Source organism: Muscardinus avellanarius (assembly GCF_963383645.1).
Source record: "Muscardinus avellanarius genome assembly, chromosome: 8".
In the NCBI taxonomy this organism is placed as follows: domain Eukaryota; kingdom Metazoa; phylum Chordata; class Mammalia; order Rodentia; family Gliridae; genus Muscardinus; species Muscardinus avellanarius.
The window spans coordinates 65234823-65255632 of record NC_137794.1 but is presented as its reverse complement, the minus strand read 5'-3'; the positions used below and the strand labels follow the sequence as shown (position 1 = coordinate 65255632).

Below are 20810 nucleotides of genomic sequence, written 5' to 3'. Positions count from 1 at the left end.
GAAGCTACAGATGAGCCTAAAACATCTTATTCCAGAAAATAAAATGTTCGAAGACACGTATCAAATGAACAGCAATTCTAGATTCACTTTAGACGTGTATAGGAGTTGAAAGTTGTTACTCTTGTCCTCAACAAGAAAAAAACAGAAAATCAACAACTCTTATGTCCATCAGAAAATTCAGGTCTTGAGGTAAATAAGTGCTCCCAAAGTAGAGAGGTGAATACAGTTTAATCACAGCTTACCAGGAGCAGAAGCCAGTAGATCCAGGAATTGGTAAGAAAACTTTACACTGGAACTGATGAATTGCTGGAAGCTTTGTGGATTAGTTTGAGCTAGGTTTTAGAGGGCTCTCACCTTTTCATGAGTTCCCCCCCCCCCATGAGCTCCTTCAGATTCTCATAGTGGCTTTTGTCCAGAAACATAATACTTATATATTCATGCAGTGTTTAAAAATCACTTAAGTAAATCATCAGTAAATTTATTAAATATATTAAAACTCAAAGATGAACTTTATTCCTCTTGGACTTGCCTAAGTAAGTTTGATATGATAGTAAGAGGGATATTCAGAGAAGGAAGAGAATGGGAAGATGTTGGTTAAAGGATATGAAATGTCAATTAGATAAAATAAGTTTCCAAGAGAGGGATAACCCTGTAGTCACTACAGCTTTAAATGGAACTTCAAGTCATTCAGGGTAGAAAAGTACAATGAGCTGTACTTTTGGAAGACTCTTCCCAAAACTTTATACCCATATTCTCCTGAAAATGGATACATAATTATTTTTAAGACACTCTGTGAACATTCTGCTTTTAAATTATCATTAAAGCCAGGCATGCTTGTAATCCCAGCATTTGGGAGGTTGAGATTGGAGTATCGCAGTTTGAAGACAGCCTTAGCTACATAGGCTTTTTGCAATTCGGTGAGACCCTGTTTCAAATAAAGAAAAAATAGGTCTGGGGGTATAGCTCGGAGGTAGAATGCTCCTGGGTTCCTTCTCCAGTACCAAAATCAATCAATCAATAAATTATCATTAGATTTTTTTTTTTTTTTTTTGCAGGTCTGGTGATGGAACCCAGGGGCATTTGACCGCCAAGCTACACCCCCTTCCCTATTCTTTGTTCTTTATTTTGAAATAGGGTCTCACTAAGTTACTGAGGGCTTCACTAAGTAGTTGAGGCTGTCCACGAACCATGATCCTCCAGTCTCAGCCTCGCGAATGCTGGGAGTATAAGCATGCGCCACCAAGCCTGGCTTACATATCAATTTTTTATACCAGGCTCAGGCTCAAACCTATAATACTAGCACTTGGAAGGCTGAAAAAGGAGGATCACAGGTTCGAGGCTAGTGCATGGTAACTCAGGTCCTGTTTGGGATAAAAGGGCTGGAAGTATAGCATAGTTGTAGAATGTTTGTTGAGTTCATTCTCCAGTATCCTTTCCACACACATTCACCCCAACTTCCATTTTTAAGATATATTGCCTAGCTGGGCGTGGTGGCACACGCTCGTAATCCCTGCACTTGGGAGGCTGAGACAAGGATTGCACATGTTCGAAGCCAGCCTCAGCTACTTGGGCTCTCAGCTACTTAAACTATTTCCAAATAAAGTATAAAATAGGTCTGGGAATACAGCCCAGAGGTAGAAAGACCCCTGGGTTCCACCTCCAGTACCACACACACACAAACACACACAGCCGGATGTGGTGATGCACACTTGTAATCCCAGCATTTGGGACGCCGAGACAGGAGAGTTGTGGTTCACTGACAGCCTCAGCTACTTTGTGAGGCCCTTTGCAACTCAGTGAGACTTTCAAAATAAAGAACAAAAAATAGGGCTGGGGTGTAACTTGGAGGTAAAATGCCACTGGGTTCCATCCCCAGTACTGGGGGATATATATATATATATATATATATATATAACTTTTATTGTGAGAACTTCTAATTGCTTATAAAATATATTACTCTGCCAGTAATTCTGAAATCGCCAACTTTGCTTTTTTTCATTTGTCAAGAGAGAATTCTTCTCTGTCTTCCCACTTCCTTCACCTTGTAGTTAATCAAATTGTGGCTTTTGTCCAGAAGGGTAATGTTGACAACATGCGTGTATGTTTAAAAATTATTTTAAAGTAAATTGATTAAATATATTAAGACAAATCTTTGTGATTGGAATTTTCTCTGAAGAATATGGCAACTATAATGTTTTAGAAATACCACATTTTATTTAGAAATGAAATAGCCAAAGTATTTTCTTTTAACTCAAAATATTTTTTCTTGAAATTAAGTAATATAACAGCAACTAAAAATAAAAACTGAGCCGGGTGTGGTGGCACACACTTGTAATCCCAGCATTCGGGAGGCTGAGACCGGAGGATCACGGTTTGCGAACAGCCTCAGCTACTTAGTGAGGCCCTCTGCAACTCAGTCAGACCCGGCTTCAAAAATAAAGAATAAAAAATAGGGCAGGGGCTGTAGCTTGGAGGTCAAATGCCCCTGGGTTTCATTCCCAGACCTGCAAAAATAAATAAATAAAATAAAAGCTGAAATTGGCACAATGACAGCACAATTTGTAGTTCTTAAAAAAAATGTGATAGTTGGTATCAAATCAGAATATTTCAGTTTTGCTATGCTTTGTGTAATAACTTCCATATGTATGTATGTATGTATGTATGTATGTATGTAACTGGGGTTCCTGGAAACCCTTTTACCTCCGGGCTATACTCCCAGACCTATTTTTTAATATATATATATTTTTTGAAAACAGGGTCTCTTAAGCCAGCAAGGCTGGCTTCGAACCAGTGCGATCCTCCTGTCTCCGCCTCCCAAGCTCTGGGATTACAAGCATGCGCCACCACGCCTGGCTTTGTTAATTCTTTTTATAACAACCTTAACAATAAGGGCATTGAGAAATATAAGCACAAAATATCAGTGGAATATAGAACTATTTTATATAAATCCTCTGTCATAAATGTAAATAATAAACAGATAACTACTTTCCTATCCAAAGAAAAGGTACACTGAGCAGAGTGAGGCAGATATAAAGGATGGGGAAGAAGCCTGAGGATTGTGCTGGCAAGAGTAGCACAGTGGTAGTGAGCGGCAGCATGGGAAAAATAGATGTATTCTTATATTGCTGTTCTCCTTATTTGTATTATTATTATTTTTTTTTTTGGCTAGTTTTCTTTATTTGGAAACAGGGTCTCTTAAGCCAGCGAGGCTGGCTTCGAACCAGAGCCATCCTCCTGTCTCCGCTTACAAAATCCCAAGTGCGGGGATTACAAGTGTGCACCACCACACCCGGCTGTTCTCCTTATTTGAATTAAACTAACGGCATGTGCACAAGGGAACTAGGGACCATGCTCTGTCTGATAGGAACCACTTTTATACAGCCCTGCCAGTTCAGGACAGCAATAGTGCATCTGCTTTTTATTGCTGCTGCTATTACTTAACCTTGGTTTGGATATGTTACTGTTTCTTTGTCACATTTTCTGTGGGTTCTCACCCATATGGCTTCTTTATATTGTGTGTTAGAAAGTCAGTACTGTTTACCTTTTCTTCCTGAGAACCATGCATGCTTGTGATTTGTTTGTGTTTGTTCTCTCTCTCTCCTCTCAGACTTTCTCTGTCCCACTCCACCATATAGAAAATTTAGATATTCAGAAGTTCACTACAGACAATTGATTAAGGAGTTTGGTCCCCCCCCCCCTTTTTTCTAATGGCAAAATTGTATTACCACCTTCCCACCTCCAGTAGCAAAATTTCACACATTGAAAGTCTTTTTACCCTTTTCTCTCTTTTAGAGCTGACTCTGTCTCAGGGAAATCTCTTGTTTGAAAAACATTATTCCAAGACAGGTATATGCTGATTTATTTAGAAAACTTTTAGTGAATTTTATAAGCTTCTTAACCTTGTATTACATGATATTTTGGGGTGATTCAGTGAAATATATGAAACTAGACAAATTTTAAGAGTAGCCAATTGTATTTTCAACAAAGTTACTATAGCATTTAAATCATACTGTACTCCTTATGTCTACAAAACACTTCTAAATGTTCTGTCATAAAACATAGTTAATACAGATAACTTTATGGATTTTCTTTCACTCTTACATAAAGTGTACTGCCATTAGGACATTTAAATGACTTGCATTCTGAGTTTCATATTATTAAAATGTGTCTCTAGACTAAATTCTTTAATGTGTTACATTTTAGGTCAGAAGACATGTCTACATCTACATGGAATCTTTCCTTACCTCTATGTGCCATACGATGGTTATGGACAACAGCCAGAAAGCTATCTTTCTCAGATGGCATTCAGTATCGACAGAGCACTTAATGTGGCTTTAGGCAATCCATCTTCCACTGCTCAGCATGTATTCAAAGTGTCATTAGTATCAGGAATGTAAGTATATAATACCTTTCAAAGTTTCTATTTATCTGTAATTCTTTTACTGTTCTAATTAGAGGAAAACGCTTGATTGCAATATATTGTTTATATTTCTTTTACCTCCACTCTAATGGAACTGATAAATTTCTTGCTGAAAGATAAATTGTTTTGTTATAGGCTTTCCCATTTCTTTGCTTCTTAGAACTGTAGAAATTGATGTAATTGATTCATATTTATTTATTGAATACTTTCTGTGGCCAGGCACTATTCTAAGCACTTGATGTGTGATCTTTTTGTCACTATAACAAATACATAAGATAATGAACTTCTCAAATGTTTAGCTGGGTGTGGTAGTGCACACTTGTAATCCCAGTGACTCAGGAGGCTGAGGCAGGAGAGTTGCAAGTTCGAGGCCAGCCTGGGCAACTTAGTGAAACCTTCAAAATAAAATTTAAAAAAGGGATGGGATGTGGCTCAGTGGTAGAGTATCCAGGTTTAATCCCTAGTACCACTAAACAAATGAACAGGCAGATTTGTGTGGCTCAGTTTTACATGTTCCAATCCCTGATTGGTTTGCCCTGTTGCTTTGGGTCTGTGGCAAAGCACAGTCTTCACTCTTGGAACATGTGGTGTAGCAAAACTGCTAACCTCATGGCCAAAAAGCAAAGGAGAAGAAAAGGAACACATTGAAGTCCCATAGCTTTCTTTGAAGATATGTCCATAATGACTTAAAGACTTCCCAGTAGGCCCCACCTCTTAAAGGTTCTACCACTTCAATAGTGCCATCCCGGGGATGAAGCCTTTGTAACCTGGGCTTTTGGGGACATTCAAGATCTAAACTATAGCACCTGGATTATATTGCTGGGCAAAATAAAGATCTGTGCCCTCATGCAGGTTATATTTTCTAGTCGTGGGAAACAATAATCAGTACATATAAAATAAATGTATTTGCTCTGTGATAATTGGTATTATAGGAGAAAAGAAGATGGAGAGTAGCTGAAGAAGGATCAGTAGCAGAGGACAGGAAAATGGACTAATGCGGTTTTAGACAGGTAATCAGGAAGGTCTCATTGACAAGGTCAGTGAGGGAAGTAAGGCAGCAGTAGTAGCCTGCAAGCCAGATGACTGGAATGGAGGGAGTAAAGGAGGTAGAACAAAAGGAGGTAAAGAAAGACGAGAGGATGGAGATCATATAGGCCAGTGGTTCACAGAATACAGGGTTTATTTTTTTTAATGATACTAGAGATTTGAGCTGTTTTGTTTTGTTTTGTTTAGTACTGGGAAGGAACCCAGGGGCATTCTACCTCAGAGCTATACTCCCAGACCTATTTTTTATTCTTTATTTTGAAACAGTGTCTCACTGAGTTGAAAAGGGCCTCACTAAGTAGCTGAGGCTATCCTTGAACTGCAATCCTCCTGTCTCAGCCTCTCACATGCTGGGATTACAAGCGTGCACCATCACACTCAGCTTGAGCTAATTGTTTTTAATTGTTTTGTTTTGAAAAAGTCTCACTATGATTTCACTAAATAGCAGAGGATGGTCTCAAACCTGCTGTGATCCTCCAATTTCGTCCTCCAAGTGCTGGGATTACAGGCTTGAGCCACCACACCTGGCTCAAAGTATAGTTTTTTATATTTTGGTTTCCAGTATCACCAACATTAGCTTTACTTGATATGGTAGCTATGAGAACGTAGATTTCAGATCCAGAAGCTAACCACTTCACATTACTCCCCTGCTATTACCCTGGGTTCCATCCCTAGTACCGCAAAAAAAAAAAAAGATAAATTAATAAATAAATATACTTTTACTGATACATTACATAATCTCACATCATAATGTGAGATAACAAACAAGGGGTGTTTGTTACTGGTTGTTACTGGGTGTTTGCCTCTACAATAAAACAGCAGGTCTTGTTGACTCAAACTTTAGGATAAGATCCAGAAGCTAACCACTTTACAGTATTCCCCTGCTATTACCCTGGGTTCCATCCCTAGTACCGCAGAAAAAAATAAAATAAATAAATAAATAAATAAATAAATAAATAAATAAATATACTTTAACTGATACATTACATAATCTCACATCATAATGTAAATCATGTTGACAGTGACATAAGGCCCCCTTCCTATCCCTCCCTTCCTCATACAGGATACTGAGATTGACATTGGTATTCTCATATATGTAAAAAAGCTATTTTTTACATATATGAGGCTATTCTTACTCAGTAACTCAGCATAGCAAGGATGCTAAGGCAGATCTATTCCTGGGAGACTTGAGGACACCTCAATATTTTAATTAAATCACATTGTAGTAGAAGATACTTCACAGATCTTTCATTAATTCCTTTCTCCTTCACTGAGGATCTGAACAAAATCTAGATCTGGTAGTTGTATGAGCCTCTTCTGGCTCTCTCCTCATTTTCTCTCACAGATCTTTTTTAAAAAAAAATTTTGTCATCAGCTTTTTTACATATATGAGAATACCAGTGTCAATCTCAGTATCCTGTATGAGGAAGGGAGGGATAGGAAGGGGGCCTTATGTCACTGTCAACATGATTTACATTATGATGTGAGATTATGTAATGTATCAGTTAAAGTATATTTATTTATTTATTTTATTTTATTTTTTTCTGCGGTACTAGGGATGGAACCCAGGGTAATAGCAGGGGAATACTGTGAAGTGGTTAGCTTCTGGATCTTATCCTAAAGTTTGAGTCAACAAGACTGCTGTTTTATTGTATGAGGGTTGTGAAAGAATAATCAAGGATGACGATAAAATTCAAAGTCTGAATCTTCCCGGGCTCTGATAACCACTGTTTTGTTTTCTTGTTTGTTTATATAAGAACTTACTCTTTTTGTCTTTCTGTACTTGGCTTATTTTATGTAACACAATATCCTCAAGTTTTGTCTATTTTGTTTGAGGTGACAGTTTTTCACTAATTTTTATGGCTGAATGATAGTCCATTCTGTATAGATACTACATTTTCTTCATTCACTCATCTATCCATTTTGTCACATGGATGTTGTAAACACTGCTTCAAGAAAAATGAAAGTTCAGATGTCTTTTTGACATAGTGATCAATACCTTTGGATATATACCTAGAAGTGAGGCTTCTGGATCATATATATATATATATATATATATATATATTAGGATCTACTTTCTTCTGCATATGAATATTCCATTTTCCCTGCACCATATATTGAAAAGATTTTTTTTTTCTCCAATGGATATTCTTGCTGCCTTTGTCAGAAATCAGTTATTCATAAATATGTTGCACAGGTTTACTTTTGGGATCTCTGTTCCATTGGTTTAAATGTTGATTTTGTGCAATACCTTGCTGTTCAGGGTTACTCTAGCTTTGTGGTATGTTTTGAAATCAGCCTTTGTCATACCTCTAGCTTTGTTCTTTTGCTGAGAATTACTTTGACTACTCGGGGTCTTTTATGGTTTCCTACAAATTTTAGGAACTTTTTATTTTATTTTATTTTATTTTTACTATGAAAGATGTCTTTGGTCTTTTGATAGGAATTGCTGTGAATCTGTACATCACTTTGGGTAGTATTAGAAGAACTGACATTTTAACAATATCAGTTCTTCCAATCTATAGGAATGAAGTGTGTGTGTGTGTGTGTGTGTGTGTGTGTGTGTGTGTGTGTGGTGTTTGCTTTCATCAGTGTTTTGTGATTTTCACTGTAGAGATCATTCACTTTCTTGGTTAAATTTATTTCCTGATATTTTATTTTTGTAGTTAGAGTGAATAGGATTTCTGTTAATAGCAGTTTCATTATTGGTATATAAAAAAGCTACTATCTTTTGCATGTTAATTTTATATTCTTCAACCTTAGTGAATTTTTTTCATCTAACAGTTTTTGTGGAGTCTTTAGGGGTTTTTTATATATAAATTGTGTCACCTGGAATAATTTAATTCCTTTTATAATTGAAAGAAAACTTATTTGTTCTTTACAGAGGAAAGTATTTCAGTTCTTTCCATTCAGTATGATATAGGTTATAGGTTTGTCATACATTGCCCTTAATATGTTTAGACACATTTCTTTTGTACCTAATATTTTGAAAATTTTTATTACTAAGGAATGCTTTTGTTTGTTGTTTGTTTTGCAGTACTGGGGATTGAATCCAGGGGCATTCTGCTTTGAGCTACACCCCCAGCCCTATTTTTTAAATCTATCTTTTATTTGTTTGTTTGTTTGTTTGCAGCACTGGGGAAGTTGCTCAGGGGCATTCTGCCTCTGAGCTCCACTGCCAGCAATATTTTTTATTCTTTACTTTGAAACAGGGTCTCTGAGTTGCCAAAGGCCTCGCTAAGTAGCTGAGGCTATTAGAGAACTGAGAATTTCCTGTCACAGCCTCCCAAATGCTGGAATTACAAGTATGCACCACCATGCCTGGCTTTATTCTTTATTTTGAAACAGGGTTTTACTAAGTTGTGGAAGGCCTAAATAGCTGAGGTTGGCCGTGAACCTGCTGTTCTCTGTCTCAGCCTCCCAAATACTGGGATTACTGGCCAGGCGTGGTGGCGCACGCTTCTGTTCCCGGCGCTTGGGAGGCAGAGACAGGAGAATTGCGCGGGTTCGAAGCCAGTCTCACTGGCTTAAGAGACCCTGTTTCCAAATAAAAACTATAAAAATAGGTCTGGGAGTATAGCCCGGAGGTAGAAGGGTTTCCAGGAACCCCAGTGCCGCCAAAATAAATAAATAAATAAATAAATAAATAAATAAATAAATACTGGGATTACAGGCATGTACCGCCATGCCCATCTGGAAGGAATGTTAGGTTTTATCAAATATATTTTTTCTATTGAGATGATCATGAGGGTTTTATAATCCATTATTCTGTTTATGTAATATATATTTATTAATTTGTGAATGTTGAGCCAGTCTGGTATTTCCTGGAAAACATTCCACTTGATTATGGCTTAAAAATCTTCTTGGTGTGCTCTTAGGTTTGATTTGCAGTATTTTTTGAGAATTTTTGCATATGTATTCATCAGGGATATTGGTGTAATTTGTTTTTGTTGTGTCTATCTGGTTTTGGTATTAGGGTTATGATGATTTCATAGAATAAGTTTGGAAGGGTTGTCTCAGTTTTGAATTTTTCTTTATTACTGATCCATTCAGGCTTTCTGTGACCTTATGGATTAATATCAGTAGGTTATATATGTCCAGAATTCTAGCCATTTGTTTTAGTTTTTTTCAGTTGGTTGGTATATAGTTCATAATAACCCCTAATGATCCTTTCTATTTTTATGATATCATAGTAATATCTCCTTTTCTATCTCTGATTTTATTTTTCTTGGGTTAGTATAGTTTTGAAAAGATCTTTTCAAAACACTTGACTCTTCATTTCACTTATTTCTGCTCTGGTTTTTATTATTTCTTTCTACTAAAAGTGTAAATGCTACTGTTATCTTTTCTCTTACTATTTGCTTTTGCTACATCCCAAAATAGATTTTAGTATGTTATGCTTTTATTTTCATTTGTTTCAAGAAATTTTTAATTTTTTGTTTGGGTTCTTCATTGATCCTTTAGTTATTCAAGCGCATGTTGTTTTATAATTTTGTACAATTTTTAGAATTCCTCTTTTTGGTGATGTTACTGTTTGCATCTGGAAAGTCCTCCAAAAGCTCAGGGTGAAAGCATGGTCCCCCAGTGCAGCAAGGTTCAAAGGAGGGGTTTGAGGAGAGAAAGTAGAGTAGGTCACCCTGAGCATGGCCTTAAGAACTCTCTGTCCCATGCCCCTTCTGTCAGTTCTCCTCTCACCCTTCCCCCTCCCCTTTATTGCTGCTATAACCTGAGCAGCTTTTCTCTGCCACACCCTTTTGCCATGATTTTACTGCCACTGAAACTGTGAGTGGAAATAAACTTTTCCTCCTCTAAGTTGTTCTTGTTAGATATTTTGGTCACAGTGACACAAAGCTGACTAAAACAGTGGATTTCTACTTCATTGCTATCAGAAAGGATACATAATATGATTTTGATTTTTCAAATTTGTGTAGGCTTCTTTTGTGACCTTAACATATGGTTTATCCTAGAGAATATTTTGTGTGTTGATGAGAATGTGTATTCTGCAGCTGTTGAATCAAATGTTCCATAAGTATCTGTTGGGTTCATTTAATCTGTAGTGTGTGTGTGTGTGTGTGTGTGTGTGTGTGTGTGTGTGTGTGTGTGTTTTGCGGGTCTGGGGATGGAACCTAGGGGCATTTGACCTCCGAGCTGCACTCCCTGCCCTGTTTTTTATTCTTTACTAGGGTTCCTGGAAACCCTTCTACCTTTGGGCTACACTCCCAGACACCTTTTATATTTTTATTCAGTGAGGCTGGCTTCGAACCTGTGCAATCCTCCTGTCTCCACTTCCCAAGCTCAGGGATTACAAGCTTGAGCCACCACACCTGGCTATTCTTTATTTTGAAACAGGGTCTCACTAAGATACAGAGGGCCTCACTAAGTAGCTGAGGTCTCAGCCTCCCGAATGCTGGGATTACAAGCGTGCGCCACCACGCCTGGCTGATCTGTAGTATAATTTAACTGCAATGTTTCTTCACTGATTTTTTTTTGGGGGGGGGCGATTATCTGTTGATTGATGAAAGTAAGGGGTTGAAGTTCCCAACTATTAGTCGGTTTCTTCTTTATATCTACTTTTGTTTACTTTATATAATTGCTTTTGTTATTTATATATATTATATTTTTATATTATATGCTTATTTTATATATATTTATATATACACATAACTGTTATTTCCTCTTGCCAGATGGATCCCTTTTTGATTTTATAATTACCTCCTCTGTTTCTTTGTATGATTTTTTTATTTAAAATTTATTTTATCTGATATATCTTCTCACTTGTTATCCATTGCATGCTATATCTTCTATCCTTTTACTTTCAGTCTTTGTGTGTCTTTACAGGTGAAGAGAGTTTCTTCTCGGTAATTAAAAAAAATCATTCTGTCTATTTTCATTTTTTAATTAAAGCACTTAGTCTACTTATGTTCAGAATCATTAATGACAGTTTTTTTTCTGTTTTTTCTTGTTTATTTTTGTTGTTCAGTGCTTTCTGATTTGATTGTATTTGGCTCTCCTTTTTTATATCTCTTTTTGACTGTTGAGTTTTGTTCTTGCATGCTTTGTGATAATAGTTATCATCCTTTCACTTCTAGTGTAGAACTCTTTTTAGTCAGCTTTTTCTTGCTGTGACCAACATGTCTGAGACAACACAGAGGAGGAAAAGATCATTTGGCTCACTGTTTCAGAGCTACTTTCTAGTAGGCTGATTCCAAGGCAGATGTGATGGTGGCATGATGTGGGAAAGAAAAGTTGAGCTGACTCATTGATTATAGGAGGCAGAAGTGACCTAGGCCACACCCCTAGTGATCTCTCTTCCAGCCATGCTCCACTCTCCTAAATTACCACTCAAATATCCATTTAGTAGATATATCCATTTATAAGAGACTAGAGCTCTGAGTCAGTTGTTTCATAACTGAACATTTTTTGCATTGCTAATACCTGAGATTTTCCAGGGAATATTCTATGTTCAAAACAAATAAGACTTAAACATTTGTTGTGGTGTCTGCTGGTAACAAATGCCTTCAGTTTTTGCTTGTCTTGAAAAATATTTAACCCTCATTTCTGGAAATAGTTTTGCTGGGTATGCTATTCATGGTTGTCAATTTTTTTTTTCTTTCAGAACTTTGAACCTATCATCCCATTCTCCTCTGGCCTATAAAGTTTGTTCTGGGAAGTTTGGTCTTATCCTAATGAGGATTCTCTTATACGTGACTTGAAACTTTCTCTTGATTCTTTTTAGGGTTTTCTCTGTCTCTGAGTTTTGACAGTTTGACTGTAATTTGTCTCAGAGAGTCTTTCTTTAACTAAATCTTTTAGTATCCTTTGATCTTCCTGAACCTGGATATCTGTATCTTTCCTACAAATTAGAAAGTTTTAAGCAGCTATTTTGTTGACTAGATTTTCCATGTTTTTCCCCTTCTCTTCTTCTGAAATAGTCTTCATAAAGCAAATTGGCTTATTTAATGGTGTCCTGTAATTATTGAATTTTTCATTCTTCCACATCACACACTTAAAAAAAAAAAAAAAAAAAAAAAAACCCTGCAAGCTCAGAAATTCATTCTTTCCCATGTTCAGCTGTACTGTTGAGGCTCTTTTATTTTTGCACTAGGGGTTGAACCCATGAGCCATCTGCCTCTCAGGTATACCCCCAGCCCTTTATATTTATTTTGAAATAGGATCTTGCTAAGTTGCTGAGGCTGGTCTTAAATTTGTGATGCTCTTATCTCAGCCTCCCAAGTACTGGGGAGTATGCTACCATATCTGGCTTTAATTATATTTTAAATCTTTGTTGAATTTTTTAACTCCATGTTTTCTAATTAGTTATTTTTATCACCTATGTCTCCTTGTCGAACTTCTTCATATCATGAATTGTCTTCCTAATTTCATTGAGTTCTCTGTATTCTCTTATATCTTCTTAAACTTCCTTGAAAACCATTCTTTTGAAATTTCTTAGGACAATGTGTTCATTTACTTTTCTTTGGAATCTGTTACTAGAGAGTTACTGTATTTCATTGGAAGCATCATGCTAACTTATTTTTTCTTACATTAACATTTGTGCATCTGGTATGTTGGCAGCCAATACCAATTTATAGGCTCATTTTCTTAGTAAGACTTTCTATAATTCTGGTCTTATGTCCTAGGCTTTGGATTGCATATGCTGTGTTGGCTGTGGTTACAAATAGGTACCTTAGTTCAGTATCTCTGTGGTTTCTTCGACTTTTTTTTTTTTTTTTCCAGTACTGAGGGTGGAACCTAGGGGCATTCTACCCCCAGTCCTATTTGTATTCTTTTTTTTGAAACAGGTTCTCACTAAGTTGCAGGGGCCTCACTAAGTAGATGAATTTGGTGGTGAACCCATGATCCTCTTGCCTCGGTCTCCCAAGTACTGATTTTTTAGACTCTTAAATCAGTGCTGGCAAGGTCTGCAAGTGTCTCAATAGCCTGGACTACAGAAACTGTAGGATTGGAAGACCAGGTATAATTCAGCTCCTTTAGGCAAGGCCAATTTACTGACAGTTCTGGGATTTGGTACACCAGCTGTTCATAGTATTGCACAGTGTCTTACGTGCTGCCTGGGAACCAGGCTGTACCAGGAGGCTGACATGGTGCTCCTGTCAATGCCTGAGATCTATCCTGGTGAATTCATGGGGCCACTCAGGAGATCTATCCAACAATTTCCTAAGGCTGAGGGCAGGTGGATGGGAATGAGCATCTGCTTCTCAGGACCTCAGTGGGCTAGGCTTCAGAGAACAAACTGCTCAGTTATTTCTCAGGGTCCGTAAGAATATTGCTAGAGCTGCCTGTTTGTTTCTTGGGGGCCTCAGCAGGTAACCTACTCTAGAAAGGCTACCTGGCCATTTCCCAGGTTTGTGGGTGAGCAGATGGTCAAGAGTGACTTTTTAATAGAGACATGATATTTGAGATTAAGGCAGAAATCATTTGCTGCTCTTTTTTGACCCAGGTTCTTTCAAAATAATATTTTTAAATCTTTTAAAAAGTCTTCAGTATGTTATACATTAACCTCTGGTGGGTTTAAGTGAAATTTTTGGAGTTTTTTTTTTCATTGATTTTTGGATAATGTTAAATAAGACTGATTTAAGAAAGCTGAGCCTAATTAAGGCAGTAAGTTGCATTCCCTGAATGGTGGAAATAATTTAAAATGTCTTCTTTCTTATATTTCAGGCCTTTTTATGGTTATCATGAGAAGGAAAAACACTTTATGAAGATCTATCTTTACAATCCTGCAATGGTAAAAAGGTACATGAAACCAAAATATAAAATGACTATCACTTAAATATTTTTAATAATAAAACTAGAAATAAAGGTCTATATAGTTACTAAAGGAGAGTCTATAAAATATGCATATATGTGTATAGACAGACATCTATGACTTGGACTCACACAAAGGGTATTTTAAGCCAGGCGTGGTAGCAGATCCTGTAATCCCAGTACTTGGGAGGCTGAGACAGGAGGATCCAGAGGTTCAAGGACAGCCTCAGCAAGTAGTGATACTCTAGGCTATTTTGTTTCAAAATAAAAATAAAATAGGGCCCGGGGTGTATCTTGGAGGTAGAATGCCCTGGGGCCCAATCCCCAATACCACCAAAGGAAAAAGAAAAAGAAGAAAAAGAGTATTTTAAAGGTGGAGAGACCTTCGTTTATAGACCCTATCTACTTGTTTTGCTTTCTTAGATGTAGGCAAGGAAAGTTGATAGCAGCTTCATATGTTAGTATCTTGTTTGTCAGACTCAATTCCACCCCCACCCCCCCGTGGTACTGGGGATAAAACCCAGAGACTTCAAGCTATACGCTATACCCAAGCCTTAATTTTTTTGCTTTGTATTTTGAAATAGGGTCTCACTGAGTTGCAAAGGACCTCACTAAATAGCTGAGGTTGTCTGTGAACCCTGATCCTCCTGTCTTAGCCTCCCAAATGCTGGGATTACAAGCCTGTGCCACCACACCTGGCTCCAGATGTTTAATTAATAAATAAAGACAAACTTGCTCTTTAGTTTCAAAGCAAGGAGAAATTTTGAAAGTGAGAACAGAGTAAGATGGCTTCCTGTTCACTCTATACTAAATATTAGGGAAATTTTATATCCTGAATTTTCTGTCCTCCCGCCCCCACATTTAGTGTCTCTGCCTTTTACTCCCTAATTATCCTAGAGCCCATATTGAGAGCAGGTAGGTACATATATTGATTTCATCATCCTTTTGAGTTCACAAGTTTTCATTATGTGGGGACAATCTAAGGTAAAAGTGGCCTTGGAGAAATGCAGTTATTGTGCTTTTTTTTTGAGGAGATCCTCAGTAGATATTGTGTTCCAAATATTAACCACTTGGTAAGACACAAATTGAATGTTTTCCTAGGATGAGTTAAGAAACTATGAAAAGCACAACTACAAAGGACAGGAAGTTTACTCTGAACTAAATCAGTGGAATACTTTATGAAATTATAACCCTAATATCAGTCGTTATTTTTTTCTCTGCATAACCAGTGATAGTTTTCTTACAGCATGCCTCTCACCTTCCCCAAAAATAGTTTTTGTTATGTAGGGTACCAAAATTTTTTTAGAAAAGTTACCTCTATATAGTAAGGTTTTAAGTTCCCCTCTATTCCTTTCTTATATTCATGAAGTACAAAAGAGCAACTCCTGTGGATTCCTACTGTCTCTCACATATTCATTGGTAAGAAACTAAACCCTAGTCATTCTTAACCTTTCTCATCCACAAGTTCTAGAATAGGAACCGTGAATAAAAGTTGCACATCTTTTACAAATCACCTATAAACTGTAATTCTACCTAAAGTATAAATATAATCCATTTTAATTCCATTTTAATCCACTTGTAATTATTGCAATCAGATACTTATTAAATTGTTTCCTGTAAGTTTGCTTTATACCATATAGTGAGCTTATCAGAGTGCCTGAGAAATCCTCTGACTTACTAATGGATTTATTGATTTTTTTTTACAAATACTTATAAGATACCTACCTTATTTGATGAACTGTGAAACTGCTAGGTAAACAATGTTGAGCAAAGTTTGCATGGTTCCTGATTTTAGGGAACTTACGTACAGCAAAATTGAGGAGACTGACTAAGTTACCCAAACATATAACTAACAATTATACATCTCTGAAGGAATGGTATATGCTTTGAATGAAAGAAAATATTTTCTCCTTTTTTGTTACTTTTTTTTTTTTTTTTTTCTGGTAGGCTGGGAATGGAACCCAGGGACATTCGGCCTCCAACCTCCGAGCTTACACCCCCTGCCCTATTTTTTATTCTATATTTTAAAACAGGGTCTCAGCTGAATGTGGTGGCACACACTTGTAATCCCCGCACTTGGGAGGTGGAGACAGGAGGATCGCGCAGGTTGGAAGCCAGCCTTGCTGGTTTAAGAGACCCTGTTTCCAAATAAAATATAAAATAGGTCTGGGATTGTAGCCTGGAGGTAGAAGGGTTCCATCCCCAGTACCACAAAAAAAAAAAAACAAAAAACAAAAAAAAACACCAGAATTTCACTAAGTTACCGAGGGCCTCACTAAGTAGCTGAGGCTCAGGAACTACGATCTTCAGTCTCAGCCTCCCGAATGTGGGATTACAAGTGTGCGCCACCATGCCTTGCTTTTTTGTTACTTTTTAATATAATATTATATATTAATCATTTCCATTAGAGTATTTAACTAATGCATAGTTTAGTAGTTAAGAATCCAGAATGGGAAACCGGATTGTCTGCCTTCAGAGTCTGGCTCTTTTCCTTTACTATAGCAAGGTGACTTAGGCAAGATATTTAATCTCATTATGCAACTTCCTCATCTGTAAGTAGGGTTAATGATATAGTGCCTGGCATTATAAGTGCTATATAAATGTTAGTTATAGTATACTTGTTAAAGTATAATTTGTAGACCTCACTCATTTCTCTCTTTCCTAGAAACAGTCACTTTAAAGTTTGGTATACATCCTTCTAGGTTTTTCTTACACATACATAGGTACACATATGTACATACCTCTAAAATTTTTCATATTGAGGTTGACATATTAGAATCCACATGAATAAAAATTTTTGTCTTCTGTGTTTACTACTGAATTCTCAAGTGTCTAGAATAGTATCTGTCATGTGGTAGTAACTATTTGTTGATAAGTAAATGAGTGAACTAGCCTCTTGATTCCTTGGGCATCTATGGGGAAATGGTTCTAAGACAACCCCTCTTAGGGGTGTAGCTCAGAGGTCAATGCTCTTGGGTTTGAACCTCAGTATCACACACACACACACACACACACACACACACACACACAGTATAATATTTGCATATAACCTACACAATCCTCCCTATCCTTTTTTTTTTTTTTTTTTTTTTTGGTGGTAGGTGGTACTGGGAATGGAACCCAGGGGCCCTCTATCTCTGGGCTACACTCCCAGACCTATTTTATACTTTATTTGGAAACAGGGTCTCTTAAGCCAACTGAGAATGGCTTCGAACCTGCATGATCCTCCTGTCTCAGCCTCCCAAACACGGGGATTAAGAGCGTGCGCCACCACGCCCGGCTCTCCCTATACTTTAAATCATCTCTAAAATACTTGTAATAAATGTTCTGTAAGTAGTTGTTACACTATGTTATTAAGAGAACAATGACAAGAAAACTCAGTATAGTACAATTCTTCTCCATATTTTCAACCAATTCAACATTGGTTGAATCTGCAGATCCAAAACTGACAGATATGGAGGACTGTTTTTACTTTATTTTCTGTGATCTCTACTATTGAGCACACCCTAGAACTTTTCCAGACATTGAGATTTGGGCTTGGTTTCAGACTACAGTTTGTTTGTTTGTTTGTTTTGGTGGTACTGGGGTTCCTGGAAGCTCTTCTACCTCCGAGGTACACTCCCAGACCTCTTTTATACTTATTTTATTTTTGGAAACAGGGTCTCTTAAGCCAGCGTGATCCTCCTGTCTCTGCCTCCCAAGTGCGGGGATTACAAGCGTGCGCCGCCACGCCCGGCTAGACTACATTTTTCTCTTTGTATTTTTGAGGTCACTTAAAATATATACAATCCAATAATTTTAGTAAAATTTCTGAATTGTACACCTTTCACAATAGTTCAGTTTTAGAATTATGTTTCCAATTAGATCCTTTCTTTTTTTTTATCTTTTCAAGTTTCCCATAGGATCCTAGTAGGGGTGTGTGGAGGATGTTCATTCCTCTCTCTTCCCTCCTTCCCTCTTCCTTCCCTCCTCCCCCCTTTCTCTCTTGTTATATTTTGTTTTTATTTTTCATTGTCCTCAGTGTTGCCACTTGTTTTTAGGCTTAAGCTTCCTTATTCCCATTATTACTGATTTTTTTAACAGGCTCCTCTTGCCTTGCCATCTTCTATTTTATTCTTTTATCTTCTTAACTCTTTGCTAAGTGAAACCATCAGTTCTGAATCTACTTATTTTCTACCAGGTAAGTCCTAGTTTCTGATTACAACAAGAGAAACAACAACAAGAAAAAAAGAAAAGTCATACATTGTTGTAACTACAAATTCAGGTCTTCCACTTCACCTGGTTGCTTCCGTGCCCTGCTGTACTTAAACTTTTTTCTAATTTGTCATCTCCTTAACATTTTCCACCCTCTTTTCTCAGTTGTTAGGCCTATACTGAGGCCTTTCTTTCCACTTTTTAGAACAAGTAGAACTCATTATTCTTGAACAATGGTTCTGAAAATATGGACAGGAGATTCCTGAAACCCTTTTAGGAGTACTATTATTATATTAATTACATTAATAATAATAGGACATGATTTGCCTTTTTCACTGTGTTCCTTTAATATTTGGTGAAACTGCTGACTTCTTGGTTGGAATTAGTATAAAATTGTTTTCTGCCACTCACGCTTAAGGGAAGAAAAACAAAAGCCACTTTGCATACAGTATTCATGATAGTACATTGAAAGTTGTTAATTTTGTTGAATCTTGGCCTTTAGTTATAATAATTTATATGACAAAATTAAAGTGAGCATAAATTACACTGTAATTATCTCAAGAAACTAAGCACTTAAATGACTAGTTGCAAGCTAAACTAGTCACTTTTTTAAATGGAGCACCATTTTTACTTGGAAGAGCAACTAATAAACATAATTCTAATGATTTGCATATTAAGCAGATATTCTTTCAAAAATCAAGTCAGCCTGTCACTTCAAAGGAATCAACTCAAAATATTTGTTGCCAGTGATAAAATTTGAGCTTTCATAAAACAATAGAATTTTAGAAACTTTATTTGCTGTTGTACCTTAATAGCTTAATAATACAAATTTTATGATGAGACATGATATTAGTGATTTTTTTTATTTTTTTAAGTTCTATATAACTTAGTAGATCTATTCAAAGTGAGCAGTAAATAGTGTTAGAAAATAATGCATGGGTTAAAATATTCAAAGTACAAGATAGATTAATAGATTGTAAAGTTTTAGAGTATTAAATTTCATTGATTTTTTTGGCTTCAGATACCACTGAATTTCCATGTAATACTGAAGAATATTGCCAATAATATGAAAAGGCTACTAAATTATTTTTAACTACATATCTGTGTGAGGCAAGATTTTCTTCCTGTGTTTTAACCAAAACAATATATTGTTACAGATTTATTAAAAACAGATGTGAGAATCCAACTGTCTTCTGTTAAGAGATGTGTGTGTGTATCTCACATTGCCCCCCCTTTTTTTTTTTACCAAATTCATTTTGTCTTGGAAAATACAACTTTTTTTCATAAATGTTATTTATGGTAACATATGATGAGTTTATTGCTGTTTTTGAATCAGTAAAAATGTTCCCTAAAGTTTTAATTTCTAATATAGTAATTATAAATATACATAAAACACAGAAACAAAAGCTTCCATTTTTACTTGTGATTTTGATAACTTTTTAAATCTTAAGATTCTGTTGTTTTAAAGCCGGGTGTGGTGGCGCACGCTTGTAATTCCTGCACTTGGGAGGCTGAGACAGGAGGATTGCGCAGGTTTGAAGCCAGCCTCAGCTACTTAGTGAGGCTCTCAGTAACTTAGTGAGACCCTGTTTCCAAATAAAATATAAAAAAATTAGGTCTGGGAGTGTAGCCCAGAGGTAGAAAGCCTCTGGGTTCCACCCCCAGTACCACCCAAAAAAAAAAAAAAAAAAGATTCTGTTGCTTTATTTGTAAAATGGGGATAATAGTACCATAGACTTATATTGAGATTAAGCATTTAAAGCAGCACAATATCCAGTATGTAGTTCTCAAAAATATGTTAACTTCTGCAGTATTAATAAAATTATTTATTCTAATCTTCTTTGTCATTCATTTCCAATATCATAGAAATCCATCTTAATACAGTACTATATCTAAATCCCAGCATGTCTGCTGGGAGTGGTGGCACATGCTTGTAATCCCCGCGCTTGGGAGGCTGAGACAGGAGGATCATACAGATTCAAAGCCAGTCTCAGCTACTTAGTGAGGCTCTCAGCAACTTAGTGAGACCCTGTTTCCAAATAAAGTATAAAAAATAGGTCTGGGAGTATAGCCCGGAGGTAGAAAGCCTCTGGGTTCCACCCTAGTACCACCAAAAAAAAAAATAAATAAATAAATAAATTAAAAAATAAATAAATCCTAGCATGTCTAAGGCTGAGTTTTTCCTTATTCTACCTCAAATAAAAACAAAACCCAGACAAACCTGGGTTTTCTCCTTCCTTCCTTTTTCAATAAATACAGCATCACCAAATAGCTGCTTAAGCAAGAAATGCAAGTGTCGTTGTCAACTCCTGTTCTACCTCACCTTCCACATTTGATTATCAAGGCCTGACCATTTTACCCGTATAGGTTTCTTGAATCAACAGGC

The 20810-nt window shown here is 36.6% G+C and overlaps 1 protein-coding gene across 1 annotated transcript in view; it reads left to right on the top strand.

Moving 5' to 3' along the window:
* REV3L (REV3 like, DNA directed polymerase zeta catalytic subunit) overlaps positions 1-20810 on the top strand; it is a gene marked incomplete at both ends in the record, with an annotated part of 161978 nt that overhangs the window by 42740 nt on the left and 98428 nt on the right. The window contains 2 exons of the mRNA XM_080700388.1: positions 4204-4393; positions 14144-14218. Of these exons, the coding sequence (XP_080556514.1) occupies positions 4204-4393; positions 14144-14218 (265 nt within the window). The remainder of the gene's footprint in view (positions 1-4203; positions 4394-14143; positions 14219-20810) is intronic.